This window comes from Neophocaena asiaeorientalis, unplaced genomic scaffold (genome assembly GCF_003031525.2).
Source record: "Neophocaena asiaeorientalis asiaeorientalis breed wild unplaced genomic scaffold, Neophocaena_asiaeorientalis_V1.1 scaffold606, whole genome shotgun sequence".
NCBI lineage: Eukaryota > Metazoa > Chordata > Mammalia > Artiodactyla > Phocoenidae > Neophocaena > Neophocaena asiaeorientalis.
The window spans coordinates 3409983-3432166 of record NW_020173687.1 but is presented as its reverse complement, the minus strand read 5'-3'; the positions used below and the strand labels follow the sequence as shown (position 1 = coordinate 3432166).

The 22184-nt window shown below is 52.2% G+C and overlaps 1 protein-coding gene across 1 annotated transcript in view; it reads left to right on the top strand.

The window, feature by feature from the left end:
* The window catches only part of PHACTR3 (phosphatase and actin regulator 3), a 204978-nt gene extending 183532 nt beyond the window's left edge, over nt 1-21446 (top strand). The window contains exons 9-13 of the mRNA XM_024750334.1: nt 11704-11759; nt 15821-15882; nt 16883-17023; nt 18835-18911; nt 20926-21446. Coding sequence (XP_024606102.1) covers nt 11704-11759; nt 15821-15882; nt 16883-17023; nt 18835-18911; nt 20926-20941 — 352 coding nt within the window. The 3' untranslated portion in view covers nt 20942-21446. The remainder of the gene's footprint in view (nt 1-11703; nt 11760-15820; nt 15883-16882; nt 17024-18834; nt 18912-20925) is intronic.
* The last annotated feature ends 738 nt before the right edge of the window (nt 21447-22184 follow it).

The window sequence follows — 22184 nt, the reverse complement described above, 5'->3', positions numbered from 1 at the left end:
CGACCGAGTGCGGTGGCTGGTTGGGATGCTGATCTCGAGGTAGCAGCCACCCCTCGGCTGGGATGTGCAGGGCCCGGGTCTCTACAACCCTCTGAAGAGGATTTTGAGATCCCAGGAGCAAAGACTCTTTGTGTTTAGCAATTTCCCTGCTTTTCTTCCTGTTTTGGTGAAGCAGATTTTCTTGACTCACTTCCCCAGCCCTCCAGGGAATCTCGGGCATGTTCCTGGGGCTTTCAGTCTTCCTCTGTTTAGAAACCTCGGGGGACACGGAGGTCAGGTCTGTTCTATCCAGATAAACCCTCCCAGGCCCTTAGCCTGGTACCGTCTCCCTGCTCTGCTGCCGTGGGAGGGGCCTGCCGTGACTAGTACCTAGCCTCCAAGGTGAAGAGGAAGCCTGTGATTAACGAGGCACTTTCAAGGATTTGTTGCAAAGTACAAAAGGAAGTCTCGGGGCAGGCCTGGGAGCAGGCCCTGTGGGATGTTGTGGGGAGGGCAAGACGAGACCCCTGCCCTGGAGGGAGGGGTGCGATGGTCCTGGGAGGCCAAGGCCGGCACCGTCCAGGCCAAGCGGTGGCCGTAAGGTCGCGCGTGTTCTGCTTTTAGATGGGAGTAGCTAAACAATAGAAAAATGACACTCCCAAGTCAGGAAACGTTTGTTTGACAAAACCTACACCTCGGAGGACACACATATGAATCTCGGTCTTTGTTGGAACGCGTGACGTTCAAGGAAGAAGAGCCAGCATCTGGGGCTGGGTGGCCCTTGCAGGTGGGGCGCAGCCCCCCTTGGTCCTATCAGCTCATGGCCCCTGAGTCCTTCTGTGGGGTCAGCTGCTCTTGTTTTCCTTGGTTGCTTGGGGGTCTGTTGAGGAAAGTACAGCATGTTTTATAAGAAAATGCAGAACCACCTCAGCCCCCCTTCAGGATCAGTAACACGACTCCCATACCCAGGGGGGCAGGTGGACTGGCGGTTTAGAGCTCACTGGCTGGGAGGCGTGGGCCGAGGGGGCCCCGGCTACTCACTCTCCACCTGTCCGAGCCTGTGAAATGGGCGTGTGACACCTGCCTGCTTTACCCAGAGTCAGGGCTTATCCTGCGTGAGCTGTAGTCATAGGAATAATAGTGCAATGGTAGCTTGCTAACATTTCTTAAATGTGTGTCACTTGCCAGGGACTGGGCCTTGCCTGCATTCACCGAAGCCTGAGAAGTAAATGCTATCATTAGCTGTCTTTCACGGCTAAGGAAATGGTGGTTCAGAGAGGTTAGGTAAGGTGTTCCGAGACACACAGCTATTACGTCATGGAGCTGAGGTTTGACCCAGTCAGGCTGGTTCTGGACACTGGGCCTGGAGGCACCCTGCTTTGTGGAATGGTTGTTCCACAGTCACTGTGAGGGTCCAGGCTTCCTTCTATCAGTATCTTCCTGCTCAGTTATCCTCACACTGGCACTTACCCTCTATGGTCCAAGACAGCTGCAGGAGCACCAGACATCACATTCAAGTCCCAAAGGTGCATAGATCCCAGCTGAGTCAGCTCTTCAAAAAGACTCTTTCTAGAGGCTTTTTGGCACACCTTTCCCTCCAGCTCCTTGGTAGAACCTCTTCACGTGGCCATGCTTAGCTGGAAAAGAAGCTTCCCTGAATAGAATCAGCTTTCTGGTGCTGTGTAAGAAGGGAGGATGGAGGTTGGGTAGGAAGCTAGAGGTCTCTGCTACAGTGGGTGTTCAGATTAATTTTGTTGAGATGGACTGAAGGACGGAAGGAAGGAGCAAACAGATGGACAAGTGAATGGAAAACCTTGTGTCTGTGAGGTAACAGCGATTTCTAAAGCAGTCTGGTCCAAGGAGTCTGTGTGGAAGCCCCTATAGGCTCTGGGCAATTTGTAAATGCCTCGTGCTCCCGACCGTCTAGAGATGGGCCCAGGGATTTCGGCAAGTGGCGGGAAGCTGAGGGGGCGGGGGACTCTGAGGGGTCCCTGGGGTGACGTGGACAGATACCGCTGTCCCTTCCTCAGTGATACCCCCCCATGACATTGTAGTTCAAGGGCAGACACTTCCTGGGCAACCTCTATGTGCCCCCCTCAGCACAGGGCCCTGGGGATGGAGGAGAGAACAAAAGGGATGCAGGGGCTGCCTTCAGGACACAGGGTGGGGAGGGAGGTCAAGGGAGAGAGGGTGAGATGCCTGTGGGACACAGGAAGCAGCGTGTGCAGTGCACAGGGCGCTGTCGGGGTCCTGCATCCCGCCCTGCCAGGCAGGTCCTAACCTCCCCTCTCCGGGCTGGTGAGGCCGATGCTTCTTAGTGGTGCTGCTGAAGCTCCGTGCCCTGTAGAAGCTACCTGGTGTGTCGGGTGGTTCTCTTTCCTTTTTTAAAATCGAGTGGAGTTGCTCTTGGCCTTGGTATTTTCTCACCCAGTGTTTGCTTGTTTACTACAGCCTTGCTGAGCCCCTGCCCTGGGCCTCAGGCACCGTACTAACCTGCCTTTGGCTCCCAGACTTGCTGGGGAGGGGAGCTAGGAACCAGGAGATGCGGCCCAGCGGATGAATAAGCCTCTTGGTGAAGGAGGAGCTGGGAGCCCTCCAAGACCCGGGAGAGCTTCCCCAGGAAGGGGAGGAGGGTGGGGAGGGGCAGGGCCTGGTACCAACAGGTGCCCCATAAACATTTGTGGACCAGGGACCAAAGTGGTCCTAATGCCACGGGCAGGCAGTGGGGAGCATTATGTATTACTTTAATTTTCCAAATCTGAATAAGGGACCGATATCCGTGGTAAAACTTAAATAGCACATCTCACTCCCACCCCATCTCTGCCCAGAGGCTGCCGCTGTCCGTGGGCTGTTTGGAAACACTCAGAGGCGGGTTTTACACGAGCAGTAATAACCATGATGGTAACTAGCCTCCTCTGTACTGAGTGGACAACCCTCCCTGCACGGGGCTGAGCCATCCTTGGGAGGAGATCACAGGCCCGGGAGGGAGAGGGCAGAGCCCCCGACTCCACTCTCAACACGGGTGATTAATCCCAAAGCCGGTTAGAAGAAGAAACGATAAGCGTGACTTGCCATGCTCGAAGCACTTTATTTTAACGTAAGTCATTCAGAGGTGCATTTATTCAGACGGCATCAAAGACTTCTCACTGCAGAAGGATCTACAATTAGCGTTCTTTCTCGTGTGAGACAAACGTTGGATGCATCTTCTACTGTTTCTACCGCCGACTTCTCTGCAGAGGAGTGAGAATTAAAGACGCCTGGAAGCAGAGTCCTCCCAGAGATGGAAAACCCCATCGTTCACTCGTTCGTCTCCCGTACTTGCCCGCGACGGCCGTGTTTCAACATCCTGCCTTTACAGACTTCAGAGCAGCCAAGTCGGTTCTCGTAGAAATAACATTTTCTTTTTCCATCCATATTGAATCATTTAATCAATGTGCATAAAGTCTGATTAAATCACCTAATTACAGAAACGAGTTCACCTGTTTCGCATAGGTTAGGGAACAAGGAGACCAGTTCCTGACAGGTGCACCAGCTCTCTGTGGGAACGGACTGCACGGGGCCGGGGCTGCCTGCCACGTGTGCTCAGTGGGGTCTGCCTTTCCAGAAGGACTGGGAGTGTCAGTTAACCCGGGTTCAGATAAGTGGAGGTAACTCGAGAGAGCTTCTCCCATAGTACTGTCGTCCTCGTTTATGGAGAATGGAGGCTGTGTCTGTGAGACCCAGAGGCCCAGCTCCAGTGGGAGGTGTATATTAAGCGGTTTATGGCAGGACATTGCTGACGGCATCTGTGGGGCAGGCTGTCGGGAAGGGCTGGAACTCCCGGGCGTGGACCGAGGCTGCTGTCTACAGGCAGAATTTCCTCTTTACCAGGGAGCCCCAGCCCTGCTCCTAATGCCCTTCCACTGATTGGACCAGGCCCACCAGACCATCTAGAACAGGTTCCCTTAGTTCAAGTCAACTGATTATGGATGTTAAATCACATCTACAAAACACCTCCACCATGGCACCTAGGTGAGTGATGGACTGCAGAACTGGGGACGGGGCCTTACCAGGTGGACTCCACCAACTGACGGCCCCAGGGCCAAAGGCAGCAAGAAGTTCGTGAGCAGATGGGGGATCCCAGAGCTGATTTGTGGAGAAGTTAGAATTCACACCAAGGCTGGGTTCGGAGCCCAGTTTTATTTTCATGCTCCAGAGTCCAGCCAGGTGGGCTTCCAGGGAGGACCCATCAAGAAGCGCCTGTGCTTTCCCACACCTGCCTGGAGCTCTGTTGCTAGTGGACCACAGTGTCTCCAGCCAGGCTCTAAACGGACGCCAGGGCTCTGCCCTGAATTCTGCTATCAGGCACTGTCTCCTTATGAACTCCGCAGAAAACATCTGCTTAGACCTGAACTGTTGGTCAAAGGATAAATACCTGTATTTGTAATCTTGGTAGATACCAAAATGTCATCATCAGAGCTCACCTGAAGAGCACACTCTGAGGCCCAGGGTTGGAGGTGAAGGATGGGCCCCCCCGTCCAGCCGGAGGTCTTCCTGGAGGAGGTGAGATGTCTGCCTGAGAGCACAGGGTTTAGGTCAGCTGTTCTGTGGCCCCTGGCAAACCTGGAGAGGTTCTGTGGGCTGTCACTGTCACGGGCCAGGCCAGGGGGTCGGGCGTCCCACAGGCGAGGGCACTTCCTGAGCAAGGAAGACTCACGCCCACCCCACTTGACCTTCAGTGTCCCTCGGATGCTCGGAGGGTCCAAAGCTGTTAGAATGACCTGAGCCTGCAACCTGGGTGTGCGGTGGACACACACAGGGAGAGCTGCAGTTTCGTCACAGTTTCCCTGAACACAAGTGTCTTGGAAATTGACACACCTGGTTTCATTCAGAACTTTACCGAGAATTGCTCATTTCGGGAAATGGCTCCTCCGTGGCGCCATCGCTGTGGGTGTGTGACCAGTACAGAGCCCAGTCTCTCTGCGTTCATAGCTGCCGCTGTTGTTATGGTGGTGGTTTTGCGTAGGTGCTTTCACCACGTCACGTGACGTGCTCACACGGAGCGCTTATGTATTGAGTACATGGTATTTGATTAAAACTTGCCTTCCCTTCTTCCTCCTGTGTGTTACAGCCAGACATCACACTGACTTTAAAAAATTACGCATGTCGGTGGGTTGGGGTAAAGGGGGCGTGACAGAATACTTGTTATAAAGGGGGTGTAGGGTCTAATGGGGTTGGGGATCCTGAGTTAGGAGAAGGATGCCTGTGCCGAGGGAGACGTGAGCAGCTCGGTGTGGGAGTCACTGGGCGCAGGGTCTGGGGAGGGTCCCCGTAGACTCGCTGGCCTCGTGGGGCTTGGACTTGGTCCTGAGTGCGGTGGGACCCCGGGTTTGAGGTCATGGTGAGAGTGGGGTTCATTTTTCAGAAAGGCCAGCCCGCAGCTATGGGAGGCATGGAGTGAGGGGGATGGGCATCTGAGGTGTCGGTGCTGGAAACCTGTAGACTCGGAGATGCCTGGGGGCTGGGAACAGAGGGTGGCTCGGGGTCTGGCGTGAGCGCGTGGACCACAGCAGGTGCCAATCTCTGAAGCAGGGACACTGGCCCGTAAGCAAGTACTAGGAGGTGGGGTCGGATGCTAGGCCGGCTGGAGTGCCTGGGTCACAAGATGCCGTGATGGGGACCTGCGGCCAGCGCCTCACCAGGCAAACCCCTAACAGGCTGATAATTCGTCCTCGCAGGGTCACTGCAAGAACAGAGGGGACTAAGTTTTGGGGGACACTGCTGTTCCCCAGCGTGGACAGCTCTGCCCCTCAGAGCCTGCAGCCCAGCTCTGGTCTCTGTGTGGCCTCGTCTCCGTGTCACCTCCTGGAGAGGCTCCCCTCCCTGGCCCTCTCTCCCTGGCCTGCCTACGTGTCCCTGTGGTCCCCCCACCCTGACAGCGCCCGTGGAAACAGAGGAGCCTGCGCCTCTGGGGAACCCCGTCCCAGGCGGGGACTCCGGTGTTCCGTGGTGACTCGAGGCTGGCGGTGGAGGAGGATCGGTGTCCCCAGGAAGGAGCTCCCACAATAGCCGGCATCCCTGTGGGTGGGGAGCTGTCTGTTCTGTAGCTGTGGCTTCTCCCCAGGAAGGCATTCTGCCTTGTTTGGCAGGATTGTGTCTCGGTTCTTGCCCGACGCTGAGGTGACTTTAGGCGTTTCCTTGAGCCCTGCGGGGAGGCAGTGGCGATTCGGGGCGCGTGCAGTGCCGGGGGGCAGTCCTGGCCGGCGGGGGCATGACCTGCAGCCCCTGGAGCCGTGCCTGGTGCGAGGTCCCGCGAGGGTGTGTGAGGGACGATTCTGACACGGCCACTGACTACGGGCGGGCCTGCTGCGTGTCAGGCACCTGGCTTGGGGCTTCTGGGCCATTTCACTTACCCCATAGCCACCCCGACAGGTGGTACTGTCATCAGCCCCTTGTGGGAGAGGAGGCGGGAACCCAGAGGGCGTCACCGGCCCGTGCACAGAGGCTGCGTGGCGGCCCTGCGCCTGAGCTGGCGGATGGGAGACAGGTGTGCCTGGAAAGAGGTCTGACTGTGCGTTCATCCTCCCCAAGGAAGAAAGCCAGCAGCTGGACACTTCCGTGGGGCGCTCAGCCGGGGCCACTTGTCCACGGCGGGCCGCAGAGCTGAGGTTTGGACCTGCTGTCCTTGCTGTCCTTGGAGCCATGTCAGGTGCTCCCGGGAACACGGACCACTCGCCCCCAATGTGTCTCGGAGGCAGAAGGGGGTCCTGAGGACGAGGAAGGGGGTTCCCAGGGCCCAGCCCCCTCAGGACCCTGGTCCCACAGGTGACCCAGATGGAGAGCCCGCAGGGGAGCGAGGCCACTGGGAGGGGAGCCGCGGGGGCGATGAGAGTCAGCTGCTGTGCTCCAGCTGTGCTGCCAGGGGTGGGGAGGGCCAGGGAGGTGTGGATCTGGAGTAGCCAGCTCTCCCAAATATCAAGGGAAGCTGCAAAACTGACTTTTTAGAGCGAAAATTCCCGGTCGATTAATACTCGCTTCATATTCACATTTTTTTAAATGCTGGGTGAGCCGAAAGTGTGGCTGCTTGCTGAATTTGGACCGTGGTGCTCTGATGGGTCAGGCGGCCAGGCTGTCCCCCACCCCGGGGTTCAGGGAGGTTGCCGGCAGGGTGGAGATGGCAGCTCTGTTGGCTTGAAGCTGGAGAAGACCTGGGCCCACCACACCCGGGGAGCAGTGTAGAAGCTGGTCATCGTAATAATACCCGCACCTGCTCGTGTGCCGGCCTCCTCCGTGTCTTAGTATTCTCGACCCCCTCGGCACCCCTGGGTTCCCTGGGGCAGGTGAGGGCCAGGGGATTGGAGGCTCAGGTAGGGGGGCACTAGCCCCTGTCACCCCACCGGCAGAGGGGCAGAGCTGGGACTTGAATTGAGACTCTGCCTGTGTCCTGCCGCTGGTGCTGGTCTGGGGGATGGAAGTTTGCAGCCTGAGGGATGTGGACGGTATGACCACATCACTTATTCTCCTGAAACCCACTCCGGGCACCCTGGTCACCCGGCTGTCAGTGGCCTCGTGGCTCCCCTCCCTGCACCCGTTCTCCCCCATTCCTCCCTGTTCGTGCGTCACCTGCGCACTGACCGGCTGTCCTCAGGTTGTTTCCCATATTCACAGCACAGGGTCAGGTGCAGAGTTCGGCCTTCACCGCAGACCTGTTCAGAGGAGGTGCCGGAGGGCTGGGGAGCCCCTACGGGGGCCCTCACACCCACACTGCACGCAGACCCGCAGCTGCCATGCCCCCCACCCTGTCCTGTCCCGTCCCAGGTGGCCTGTACGTTTACCTCCTACTCAAGTCCCCAGGGCCTGTCCAGTGCACTCCTGGTCCCCCAGCATGCCCGCCTCTCCTGTGTGAACAGGCGTGGGGAGGGGAATGGCGGGGGGTAGGGCAGGTTCCCTCTCTCCTGGTTTCTTTTCTTGGTGTCGCTCCCACGCCCACGCAGCGCTGTAATTGGCTGCCACGTTCCTGCTTTCTCAGCGGGGAGAGTCAGAAATAGACTGTGGCTTCCCCAGTTCCAGGCCGCACCTGCTCATCACCCACGGCGGCAGCTTCTGAAGAAGGAGGGAGCGGCCCGTGGGTGGAGCCGGGGAATCCCTCAGGGTGCTGAACTCTCCTACCTCACCGCTCCTGAGGCCCCGCCCCTCCTGAGGCCCCGCCCCTTCACCCCCAAAGCCCTGCCACCTTGGGGCTGTCTCCGCACATCCTGGAGAGCCCCTTGCTGTGAGGTGCCAAAGCAAGGGTGCTCTGGCAGCATCCCTCCTGGGCCACACCAAGCACACGCCTCGGAGAGGGAGAGGAGCCAGCATCCCTTCATTTGCTCCTTGTTCAGGCCACTTGTGTTTGCCTGTGCCAGACCCTGGGGCCTACGTGGGGAATAAGACCTGGTCATGTTTGTTTCTCTGAGCCCCAGTGGTCTCATCTGTAAAGTGGGCATGGTCATGTCGTCTGCCCTTGGTATTGGGGCTGTCGCCACTCCTGCTTTGGGAATCCCAGCCGTGTGGAGAGTGGTGCCAAGTCTCAGCAAGTGGGCAGAATATTGTGTTTAATACGTACTTAGTCCAACGTGTATTAATTTGGAATTTGCAGTGTTTTCAGTCTAGAGCCAATACCTCCCCTCGTCTTGAACAGTTCGTGGGCCCTCAGCCACTCGCAGGCCTGGGGCACCTGTGCTTCCCGTCTGATGGGGCTCCCCCTGAACAGCTCCATGTCTCCCGGGGGCAGGTTCTTCTCTGTCCTCCTCTGGAAAGCAGTCCACAAGTGCTTCCGAAGGTGCATCCGATCCTGGCCCGCCCGTGCCCCATCCTGCCCCGCCTGCTTCACACCCTTCGGTGCCTTCTGGGCTCTGGGAATAAATCCAGACCTCACCACGGACTGCAGGTTGGGTGGGTCCTGCCCCATGGACACACACCCCCACTCAGTCCAAACGGCCCCGCAGGAGTCCTTCTGATCTCAGGATCTTTGCACGTGCTGTGCTCTTCCCTCCCCTCCGGGCTCAGCGATCCCCACGTATCCTTCTGATCTCAGATCTCAAGGCAAGCATCACCTTCTCAGGCAGTGCCTCTGTCCAGGTGGGCCCACCTACTCTAGGCTTTCATAGTACTGTCGGTTCTTCTTCCTAGCGCTAGTCACCACGCAGAAATGCCTGGTTGTTTGTGTGATAATGGCCTGAATGTCTGTGCCCTCCCGAGCCTGTGCTCCTGAGGGCAGGACTGGGTCTAACTTCTCACCACCACATCCCAGGGCCAGGCGTGTCCTATAGGCTCACTAAACATCTGACACGGAAGGTCAGGTTAACTCAAGGTAAAAGTTCTCAGTCTCATGAAGTGGGGTGTCGGGTACAGGTAGGGGCGAGTCTAGATGGGGGCTCTCGACCTGCAGCACCACTCTTCCCCCTGTGATTGGGGTCCCACAGGGAGGGGATCGGGCTGGCGGTGCTACCCAGGGCCCTGGGCCCTCTCGTCCAGCCGTGGGCTCCTGGACTCCCTCTGGGTAGAGGGGCAAGTTGGTGAGAACCCAGTAGGCTGCACTTTGCTCACAGCTGTGTACCTGCAGGGCTGCGTCCACCCAGCAGACTACCCCTTCTGGACCATTCGGAGGTGCCCTGTGGGCCCGCTTTGGCCTCACCCTGGCAGCATCCAGGAGGTGCATAGCAGCCAGCCGGAGACCTGCCTTCCCGCCTCGGGCCAGTGGCGGAGGTTTTGGTGCTGAGATGTCCACACTTTCTGAGAACTCAGTCCATGATCAGCTGACAACCCACAGGCTGGGTTTTCTCCAGACGGTTCTTGAGAAACCATTGTCCTGAGCAAGCATGGTAACAGGTGCATTTGTGCATTTTCTCATTCAATTTTCTCACCTCTGTGAAGGTCTGTTATTAGTCCTCATTTTGGAAGAGAACAGGGCTCCAGGAAGAAAAAGCCTCTGTCGGGGCAAAGTGAGTGGAGGTTTGGGGGTACTTTTCAGGTTTGAGGAGATGTGTGGCCTCATCCTCAGCTGTCCCTGTGGGCATCCTGGCTGGTCAGCTGGCAGCCACTAAGCACCAGGCTCTGCACGCCTTGTGGATTCTCCACAACTCTGCCAAAAGTTTCCTCTTCCAGGAAGTCTGCCTTGATCACTCCTCCCGGCCCTCCCCAAGCCCAGCACGTGAGCAGTTAGGAGACACCATCTAGAAATGTGATCTTCCCAAGGCTGGCTCCTTCTCTTCCTGTGGTCTCTGTGGAAATGGGTCTTCCCTGAGTTCCCCCTACCCCATCACTCATCCGTCACATCCTCCCCGCCCCCCATTTTGTCTTCTCCATGGCATTGACCACTCCCTGGGTTGGTCTTGTTTGTTTGTTTACTGTTGTCTGCCGCCGCCTTTAGACTGTGAGCTTTCCAAGGGCAGGGACCACTGTGTCCTGGGGCTTGGAGCAGTGCCTGGCACAGAGCCAGCGTTGCCAGTCACTTAGTGAGTGAGTGAATGAATGGCGTTTGGGGGATTTTGACCAGGCTGAGGGAGCCCCACTCAAAGAGCTTGGTTTTGTGCCTGGTGCTTGGGAGGGATTGGGAGGCCCTGGCCCCTGGGTGCCAGCCAGGAGTTGTGGGGGGTAGGTTCAAGTCTCAGCAGACATCCAGACAAAATGTTAGGCAACCACCCAGCAGCCAGCGGACACACAAGCCCCCAGAAGAAGCCATCAGCAGACTGAGCCCCCGGCCGCCCTGGGCTGTGTGCTGCGACAGGGGCTATAAACGGGAGGCCAGTGCTTATGGAGGCGACATCCCCTTTGGGGTAGAGTACTGTGGACCCACGTTGTGGGCGTTCAGGTGCTCAGCCTGTTGTCTCTGTGCAGTGGCTACAGGATCCGGAAGTGGGCAGCTTTCTGGCTCTGCCCCAAAGACAGCATTATTGGAGTTACAAAAATGATTGGAGCTTGGCATTAATTTTGGCTAATTATGCCTCCCTCTCCTGACAAGCCTTTTGTTTATGTATGTATTTTTTTCGTTTTGGCTGTGTCCTCCAACTCCCTTAATGAGAGGCCATTTGAAAGGAAATGATCATTTGTCTTCCTATCTCTCAAACCGGGCGGGTAGGGCTGGTGGCGGGAGGGGAGCTGTGGGCGTGGCCGGCTCCGCGCGCTCAGCCCAGGAGATTCCCATCCTGGATTGGATGCGCTTCCTCTCTGCGCGCCTCGGCTCCTTGCCCGTAGAGGCAGGAGCTCCCTCCATCACCACCCTGGTGGCGGGTGGCGGGTGAGGCTGGACCGCGGTAGGAGCAGGACCAGTGCGAGTGCCAGTGTCCGGGTCGCCGGGAGCTGGGGACACAGAAGCTGGAGACGCGGCTGCCCGCCCCTCCCTCCGCCAGCGGGCAGGGGATCGTCTCCCAGGTGGATCTCCGCGCAGCTCGGACGCGCCGCCTGGGGAGCCGTCCAGCCCGCCAGGCTGGCAGTAGATCTGGACATGAAGAGCTGCTCGTCCGGAGGGGGAGCGCGGACTGCCCCAGCCGCCCGGTGACAGAGGACCGCCTCCCTCCCGCGCGGGGGTCTAACTCGATTTGCCCGCAAGAGGCAGCCGCCGGAGAAGGTCCCCCTCCCCTCCTCCCGCTTTTGGGGAGGCGATCTTCAGCGGGTGCGCCACCCGCCTGGGACCCTCGCAGACCCTGGGTGCAATCCGCCGGCAGCCACCATGGTGCAAAATGTAATTCTAGTGTTTTTCCGCAGACGGCTGAGCCAAAGACCCGCCGTGGAAGAACTGGAGAGAAGAAACATCTTGAAACGTGAGTAGCGGGTGATGCCCTGAGGCCCCCCTCACGTGTGCTGAGGCTGCTGCGGGAACCCGGTTCTGTGACCTGAGCCCTCCTGGGTTCCCATTAGGTCTGAGCCGCTGAGGGGCTCTGAAAGCAAGCCCCCGGGAAAGTTGAAACATCCAGGCACGTCCTGTTTAAAATTAAAAAGGAAAAAAGCTCTCCTAGCACCGTTAAAGATGTCCCTACTCCAGGGTTATCTCATTGGTCGGCCCTGCAGATGGAAGGGAGACGAATCCATATCCTTTTGCAGGCTGGGTCTCAAGCAGGTGTCTGTCCCTGGCAGTTTGGGACATCACAGGCAGGTGTGGACAATGTATAAATCCTACCAGGGAAGGACTCGCCCCTTGGTGGTTACAGCTGGGGGCATAAAGCAGCTCAAAGGAACGGAGAAGCCTTGGGAAACGTTGCCCGTGGCTTAGAACCCCGCGATTCCAGGACCCTCCTTCAGGGCTTCACACCCCTTGGGTTTCCCCAGTTAGGTGTGCGGTTGTAACATGTGCTGAACACCGCTGTCCAGGGATAGCCTCCACGATGTAGCGAACGCCGTTCCATCTCATTAAAGCCATTGATGATTTGGGTGGTAAAACCCTTTCAAAGGTGTTTCTCACATACTTCTTATGTATCTGGTCAACAGACTTTAGTTTGTGAGACACTTTCTACAAAAAGTATCTTCTAAGGGCCTAGATTTTTTAAATATTTTCATTGTCTCCCCTCTTTATGGATGAACACTGCAGACATTCCCTGAGTTGGTTTTTCATCCCACGAACATCTTTTTACAAAGTTAAGATGGTCCTGAGGCTGACCTGTCACAAAGTAGACAGCAGAACCTCTGGTCCAGGTGCCGCGTCCTATCTGATTCCTTCCCCCTTTCTTTGCTTCAGCACCTTTATTAACTGCCTGGAAGACTCCCTCCTTTATAGACTGTTGGAAATATTTAAACCCTAAGATTAAGAATTCTTTGTTTTAGGGACTTCCCTGCCGGTCCACTGGTTAGGACTCTGTGCTTCCACTGCAGGGGGCTCGGGTTTGATCCCTGGTGGGGGAGCTAAGATCCTGTAAGCCGCGTGGCACGGCCAAAAGAAAAAGAATTCTGTGTTTTATTTTTTAAACTTAAGATATGGAAACTACTGTATTACGTGAACTAGGCCACCTCTGAGGATTTCAAGAAAAGCTTTTCATTGCTAACATGCTTAATCAAGTGGGCAGCTAGAAATGTAAAGCTCTTTGTTACCAAATATTTGAATTTAAAAAAATTAAATCATTTACTTATAAAGTTCATAAGTCACAGGTGCCCCTGAAGTAGTAATCCAAGAGTTGAATGGGGCAAGTTCAAGGCCCGGGCAGTGCCGTCCTCAGACTGGTCTGTTGCCCAGAGTCGGCAGAGGCTTTTCTCCCAGAAACCGTTTTCTCCCGTCAGTGGTGACCTCCTCTCTGGTCTTGCGGACGGCCAGGCCCTCCCACCAGCAAGTGCTTCTAATTGTGTCCGTCTTTGCACATAGACGTGGAAGCCTGAATGTCAGAGCTGGTGCTTGGTGAGCAGAGATGGCAGGTGGACCCCGGGAGCTGACGGCGCTCACCTTCAGGGCACAGCAGGGGCAGGAAAACAGGCTTAACCCCTGTGGCCCTGGTGGTCCCTCCCTCGCCATCTAGCACGCGGGTCCATCCCTAGCCGGAAGCTTCTCGAATGCCCTGGGCAACGGTCCTTGAGAATTTCACTGCCGGTTTGAGGTGGCTGTTTGGCTTGGTTCCGTGGAGGTGAGAATGGACTGACTGTAGCTGGTCCAGCCTAGAACGTCATCCTCGCAGGCCCTTGACACCGGCTCGCGCTTACTGCATTTTCGGCTTTTCATCAATGCGCAGAGTGTCATCACGTTGTATTTGCTCCCCTTCAAGTGGGGAGCTCATGAATAACTGCGATCGTGTCAGAGGAACGCTCAGAACTGGGCCTGTGCGTCTGTGGATACAACAGCGTAAGAAACGGTGGCCCCTGTATATGCTATGATATTAAATCTGATCGTCCCGCGTTGGGCCCACTCTGCTAGATCGTACGCAGTGCTTGCTTGTGTTGCCCCGTTGAATTGTTACAACACAGCTGTGAGGTTCGCACGGCTGTCCCCCTTTCCCTAGCGAGGAAGCTTAGACCCCAGGAGGTCCTACGACTTTTTAACTTGAGTCTTGGCAAAGGGATGGAGCTGAAGTTCACGCCCAGGTGGCCTGGCTCGTCGCCACGCTCTAACCACTGCCTCAGGAGCAGCGGTGCATCTCTGACTCTTTACAGGGGACACGTGTGACTGTCCAAGCTACCGGCACTATTCCCAGTAAATCTGGGTGTGGAAACTCCGATCATGGCTCCCTTGTTTTGTATAAGGCACCGGGCTTTCTGGGTCTGAGGATAAGAGATCCACAAACCCATCGCTGAGGGGAGCTCAGAGAATCTGTGGCTTAGGCTCTGAGGAAGGACGTCTTGGAGTTGGTGCCCCACCGAGCGCCTGGCCCTGAGAGGGACCCCGCCGGGCACCCAAAGCTCAGCTCTCTGAAGCCCCCGCTGTGCTCATATGAACTCGTAATGAAGCTGATGTGTTGGTCACGAGGTAAAAACCAGAAAGATCTGATCTTGCTCCAGTGTTTTCACATGGAGGCTGTACTTGGGATTTTTTCATGGCCTATTTTTAAGAAATCTGAAGAATTCGTTTCATATCATCATTTAAATCCCTCATGGTTGGCCTTCTATGTGGTACTTTCACAGTTTTTTCTAACTGTATTATCAGCTTTCTGATTAGCGTTTATAACTGTGGTTTCTTCTGGTTTTTCACATGGATTAAGGAGCGGGAACATAACAGGGTTTGGTTTCCTTTTCTAAAACACCCAGATGTGAGACGAATCCTTTTTAAAGAACACTACTGAAAAGTACAATGGCTAGTATGTTAAACGCCCATACACCAAATCCCCCAAATGCACAAATGTTTGAAATGTTTTAGATAAAGGCAGGTAATGTGAGCTTATGTTAACTGCAAGTCGCAGGATTTTCCTTTCTCAGACCTGGCGGTGTTTCTAGGAGAGCTGACAGATGAGATCCCTTTTCTAGGAGAGGAATTCTGGGCCCCCTCCAGGGACCTGAGGCTTTATTTAGCAACAGAGAGAGCCAGAAATAGGACATCCATTATCTGGTATCCCAGGGCAGAGCGTACGTTCTACACTACATCTCAGCATTCTGTTCCATTTTTAGCTCCCAAGTGTAGGTGTGAGCACGGCTTGCATGTTAATAGTCACACTCCCCAGGCAAAGCCAATTTTGGTGAAAGACTAAGGGTCCTTTAAATGGCAGGTCATGCATCTTGCTTCTGCAGTGGAGAGTCAGCTGGGTTCCTGGATATGTTTGGATTTGAAATACATCCTGAAAATATGAATTCCAAGCGGGCATATGCTGCCCAGAATCCGAAGAGAATGTTCCTTACCTTATGCTGGTTGGCTGAAAGTATGTATACCTATTACATGGAAAAGGGGGAAAAAAAAAGCAGTGACAGTTCTATTAATATGCAATCATTCATATATATATATATATATATATATATATGTATGAGTATATATGTAACTTATCCTAGTAAAACTATTTTTGTCTGCCATCTATGTTCCTAAATGTAAATGTACAGAGAGAGATATGATATTTGATTAGGAGAGAGAGCCTCTTCCTGTTTCTCCCGCAAATAAGTGCCCAGCGTCAATCTGTGTGGTTATTTCTGACACACAGAAGGGTCCAGGAGAACCAGGCTGTGACGATGGCGAAGCTTCCCTTCTACAAGTGTCTCTATGGACAGTGAGACCATAATCTCCTGAGCAGCAATTGGCAAAGCAGAGATAAAACAAACTGTGATGTGGAGAAAAGTGTCACCTGCCAGGTGTCCTTTGTGTTCCATCTTTAGCTTCCAGAAGTATGCAGATCTTGAGGACGCTTCCCTGCTAAAAAGAAGAAAGTCTCAACCTGCTTCTTTCTTTTCTTTTCCTTTTTTTTTTTTTTGTTTTAATCTTTCACAGAAAGGAATGATCAGACAGAGCAGGAAGAAAGAAGAGAAATCAAGCAGAGATTGACAAGAAAGGTACTGTCATTTAAGCACCTGTGTCCTGAATATTAAGGGGGAAAAGGTGGATAGAGGAAAGCTGCTTCTGTAGCAGCGGGGACGGGCGATACAGGGCCTTGCTCTGAGATAACGAGTGATGGTTTCTGGGGTAACAGTGAATTCACTTACCAGATGCTCGAAAAGCAGTGCCTTTTGCCACGTCCCGCGGTGTGACCGACATGCCTGTGGACGATGTCCTTACCTAGCACCAGAGAGCGTGGCGTGGCCATGCAGCCCAGATGACACTTCCATTTGTTGCCAGGAAGTCAGACGTTGACTGGGCATGCTCTTCGTTTATTCGAGCTCCTTACACAGTGCTTAAGGAAAGCGTGCCTGGATATCAGTGTGTCGGTTACCTTTCACTTGTCTAGAAGCTCCCGACGGCAGAAAACTTTATTAGCCTCAAGGGTTTGTATCCGGGGCTCAGGTAGTTAAGTCAAAACGTACTATGGCCAACATAGGTAGCAAGTCTATCGACTTTGATCTCCTTTTAAAGCCCTGACTATCTCTAAATTCAAGGGATCTGGTGATATCCTTTGTCTACTGTGTTCTGTAATAATAATAGTGAAATCTTGTCTTGCTTGAAGGTAATAGAATATCCTTCCTGAGCTTGAGTTACGAGCACTAGGAGTAGTATTTGGCAGTTAACTTTATCAGAAGCTTTTTTGGTAAAATCCTGCCTAACGACAGTTGAAAAGCAGCAGCTGCTGCTGTGAACGTTTCCCTGAGTTAATTCATCAGCCTTTCCTTGAGCTGTGCTGCGAACAGGGCGCCGCTAGCCCCCTGAGGGGACCTGTTAAGGGGAGGAGGCTGTAATTTAAGAGTGTGTAACTTAAGCCCTTCCCATGAGCGATTTTTTTTGCATTAGGATTGCATTTCAGACTTTATATTTATTGGTACAAGGGTACCGTTTGTTCAGAGTACTTTAGGAAAGCTAGTTTGGCATGTGAGACCTAACTGTGGTTATCTTTTATTTTAGCTGAATCAGAGACCCACGGTTGATGAACTGAGAGACAGAAAAATTCTGATACGATTCAGTGACTACGTGGAGGTGGCGAAAGCACAGGACTACGACAGGCGGGCAGACAAGCCCTGGACAAGACTGTCGGCAGCAGATAAGGTGCAGAAGAGACCTGTCTGCGCTGGCCGGGGGTGCATGTATGAAAGAAGGGCAAATCGCGTCATGCCAGGGAGTTTATTCTTAGACAGTGGGCTCCATCAGCTGTTGCAGTTAAGGCTGAGCCTGACCAGATGTTGCTTTCACAAATACAACCCAGATTTCGGGTCTTGTTTTCAACCGGGGGATGGTTTTGCCCTTAGGGACGTTTGGCAACGTCTGGGGACATTTTTGGTTGTCACCAGTGGGGCGGTGCTACTGGCGTCTGTCGAGTGGAGCCCAGGGATGCTGCCTACCACCCGGAAGTGCACAGGACGGCCCGCACAGAGACTGATCCAGCCCCAGATGTCCAGAATGTGAAGTTGATAAGCTCTGATCTGGGGCACAAGTCAGAATAGGCAAGGCTGGCAAAAAAGAGCTGGATGGTGTTGTTTGAAACAGTGAGCCTCAGTGGGGATGAGGAAGGGAGGAGAGGCGAGAGGCCCTCAGGAGACCCTCCCCCGTGTAGAGGGAGGCAGCTCTGGGCTCTGTCCTGGGCCGGTCCGGTTTGAAGTGTCTCTGGGGACCTCCTGGTCAGAGAGGCGGGGAGAGCAAGGAGGTGGTGGGGCAGAGGCTGAGGGGTGAAGCAGAGGAAATTAACACCCACCGAGCCCTCACGCTGCCCTGTACTGAGCCCAGCCTGCCAGCTACTGTTTCATTTAATCCTCCAGAAGATCCCAAAGAGAGAGATGTTGTAATTATCCCCGTAGAGGTGCCATTGAACGGGTGACCAGGAGACGCTGGGACAGGTAACGCTCGTCTGGGGTCAGGTGCTATCGACTGGCAGAACTTAAACCCGGGAGCGTCTGTCTACACAGTCTCTCCCACCTTCCCGCCTCTAGTGATTTTCAGAACTCTTAAAGCCTTTCGGAAGAGGAACATAATACATTCAGCCAGTGAGTGTGCTGACTTCGCTAATTGTTCCTCGTTCTTCATATGTTGCGTGTGAGTCCGCGAGGTTCTAAATGAATGCCCGTAAGCACGGCAGGCACTTGGGGAAATGCAGACAGGCTGTAGTTGGACTGACCCTCTCTGTTGCCTGTGGCGGATGTGCTCAGAGGAGCACCTCCCCGCCGTGAAGGGAGAATTCGGGCATCTTTGGCAGCAGAGCTGGGACTAGTACATCCCTACATGCTCGACGCAAAGCCTTTCCTTGCCCCGGAGGCTGTGTCTGATGTTTTTGTCTGGCCTGGTCCTGGAGGGTTTATCTGAGAGAAGCACACAATGAAAGTGGGTTTGGGAAGCTGGAGGAGGGCCAGATGAGAGGCCCTGAAAAGACCGAGATGCACATCTCACCCACATGTAACGGCAAGGTTATTTCTCCAAAGACACAAAACAAAAATGTATTCTGAAGTTAGAATAACTTGTTTCTAGATTATCTAATTGCTGAATTCCAAGTAAGTTCACCAAAAGCTGAACTTCACTCATTATTTCGAGGTTCCGACGTTATAAGTGCCCTAGGCATGTGCTTGATCCATCTATGCTGTGCCGTGGGGGGGTGGGGCGGGGGGAGGGTGGATATCGTCCTACTCCAGCACAGCAAATAAATTCACTAATATTCACTTCCAGAATACCAGCTATGCACTAGCTTGGTAGGACTGTCAAAATGAGTATGTAAACGTCTAAATGCTGAACAAAAGGTTGTTTTTAATCTATCACACAATAACAAAAGCCAGCAAGTATTAGGGATGGCTGTCAGTCCATAACCATGATACTAACTTCCTGCGTTAACGTTTCAATGTCCTGAAAAATAATGTGCAGGTTTTAACTTCCAGGCAGCGATTCGTAAGGAACTGAACGAATACAAAAGCAATGAAATGGAGGTACATGCATCGAGCAAGCACCTGACAAGGTCAGATTTCTGTTTGTATGAATTTCATGATACTTACACAACGTGATATTTATTTAAGAAGGAAAAAAAAATGTCAGAAAGCACTGTGTGTTCAGGTAAAAAAAAATTCAGTATTTCTGCAGAGAACTGTCTTGAACAGACAGAATGCAACTCAGTTGAAAGTGCTGTTCACTCCCGTGGTTTCTTACAGGGCTTGGTGAAAGGTGGGATGGAGAACAGTATTACACAGGTCATTGTTTTATTTAAGTGGTTAATGTATATTTAAGGAAATTAGTCTCAAAGCACTGAATGTACTTTGCCTATGTGTTTAATTCCCCTTCTCTGGTATTCAGAACTCCCTAGCTGATAGAACTCCCCGATTTATTTATACAAACATTTATGTATTTGTTTCCTCAGCAAATATTTGAGTATCACTCTGTGCCGTTCTTGGTGCTGAGAATGCAACTATAAATAAGGTAGAGGAGGGTCCGGTCTTCATGGAGCTTATATTCCAGTGGGGATATATTGACTGATTCTTCCATAATCAAGACTTTTCACACAAGGGGAATATACTCTCTGTCCACGTGACCATAAACAGAAGTGGCACAGGGTGTCTTGCTGATGCTGAAGTGCTCGTTGGCTGCATATCCTTCCAGCATTTCCCCTTCTTGTCCACGGCCGTGACAAGTCATGATGAAGTTCTCACATCCCTTTAATCCTCAAGAGGCTGCCTGTGATGCCGCGTGCCTTCAACTGTGCCAGCTGCTTTGTCGTTTCTCCCTTGGTCTAGAGATGCTCAGGCCCCAAATACAAAGAGAAAGGAAACCCTGAATGGAGATACTGCCTTAAACTAAAACAATGGATTCCTTTCCTTTTCTGTTCCTCACAAAGTGGCCACTGCAACTGTTATTTAAAAGATTACTCTGTGAGCCACTGTGGCTGTGGAAGAGAAACCAGGCACACAGAATTCCCTCCTACACGATAGTTTTACTTTGTATATATCAAGGGAAGAAGAGGAGGTTGGAAGAGCAGGAAAAAAATGAAACAAGTAAATAGTTTGTTTAAAAATATTTGTTTCCCTCCCATGACTGGCATACTTTTGGGCAGGAATAAATCACCTTACTTTTGAGTGTTCAAAACACTAAAAAAATGTTTAGGAAATAAACATTCTCTGTAAAACATTCAGAGTTATTTTTAATGTTCAATTCTGTGTTAAAAAAAGATATAATTACTACATATTCTATGTATGGTAATTTCAAAATACTTAATACATTTTTTCATTATACATTATTAAAAGAGATGTTTACTAAAGATATGTATTTTTTTCTCATAAGTCCTTGATAGCTTTCTTACAGGACAGAATTTTAAGAGTGAGCCCAAAACTTAGACAACAGGAAATACGATTTTTTTTTTTTTTTTTTTTTGGCCGTACTGTGTGGCATGTGGGATCTTAGTTCCCTGACCTAGGATCAGACCCACAACCCCTGCATTGGAAGCATGGAGTCTTAACCACTGGACCACTAGGGAAGTCCCTGAAATATGATTTTTATACCAACACATTTTAGAATTCAATGTCAACTTTTAAAAGTGAGAACAATATTTTTGGTCACATGAGATTTTCTTAAGTGCGTTAAACATCGCCACAAACGCATTATCAACTCTACGGGAACAAAACTATAACTCTACTACTATAATATCCAATAATTTGTTGTATTAATCAATTCATTACTTGTACTGATTTAGCAAAGCTCTGCTCTTTCTGTGTACTTCAAGGGCTTACCTAGCATTTTTCAAACTAAGTTTTAGGTAGGCTTAAGAATTCGGCATCTGATTCCTCTTGGGTTATGGCTGGGGCCCGAGCGGTGGGCGCCGTCTGAGGCTTTACACTCCTTTAATCCAGGCAGGTCCATCCTCACGTTTTACCCGTTGGACCTGCGCCAAGCTTTTATAGCAACAGAAGTATTTGTGGAAGGTTTCGGCAATTTTAACTTAGAAATGTGTAACCTTAAGTTATTTGTCTTTGTGTAATTTCTAGATTCCACAGGCCATAGAGATTTTCTTCTGAGAAGAATTGTGTTTAATTTTTTGATACCAACACTGAACATTCATCAGGGAACTTTCCTGAAGTTCAGCTCACGACTCCCTGCTGTGTTTGTGAGAGGAGCAGGACCCCACACAGGTGAAATCTTGGCCACACTCACCTGTAAGAGGACCAGCAGAGGACACTCTTCACTCTCTGGTGTCTGAGGAGTGTGAACTGCTGGGGTCAGTAAAGACCCCAAGTAACTCCACCAGAAGAAAACTGTTGTTTGCCTTTCCGCCTTGTTTTGCAGTTCTGCGGTGTGACCAGGGACGGCCGCGTGCGTGTGCAGGGTCGCCGCGCCGAGGCTCCGACCGAGGGATGTGTATGCAGTGTCTTCAGTACCGTGTGGAAAAGACGTTTTTATTCTGATCACAGTTAATTTGAGAACTCTTTAAGTTCGTGTCATACAAAATGACTTACTGTGTTATTCTTTTTTTATATAATGTCTAACAAAAAATGCAGCTGCAACATTTTCATTCCTGTTAATTTTGTTCTGTAATTAAATGACTACTCATTGCAGGAAATTAACCTGGGTGTTACAGTTTCTTGGGGTTGGGGTGAGAGATTTTTTAGAACAGGCTGTGAAACGAGTCCAGTTTTATTACTTTTGAGCCATCAGAAGCCAAACACATAAAGGAGAATTCAAACTTTTTGTGCGTTTTGTTTTGTAAATTCTGTTAGTATACGTGGTTTGTGCCTTAGAAAATCAAATTATCCTTTTCAGGTTAATTTAAGTTTATGTAATCATTCAGTAATGAACCTAGAAATAAGTAATAACTTGTTGAAAAATTCTACCGAAAGGAAAATTATGCCCTTTTTAAGAGTATTTTTAATTTCATATTTGCAAACATTATTAAAAACTCTGTTACAAGAGACAAAGGTTTAGATGGAGTGGAGATCATAAAGAGGAAACTTACCCTGGCACAAATGTAAAAGGTAATCTTGGCACAAAGGGGGAAAGTAAGTTAAATAAAAATAAATGTTCCCTGAAATATATTTTTACTTGGCCTTCGAGTAAGCATCCTTGTGAAAATGAGCCCTCCCTCCTGGTCCATCGAGGCAGGGAGCACAGTGCTTGGATAAGGGCTTTGGGATCTTGCCGAACCTGTGCCGAAATCCCAGCTCTGTGCCATTCAGCAAGGTATTTATTTCCTCTTCAGGAAGCTCTCCCACCCCCTCCCGGCCCCGCCCCGCCCCGCCCCACCCCAGAC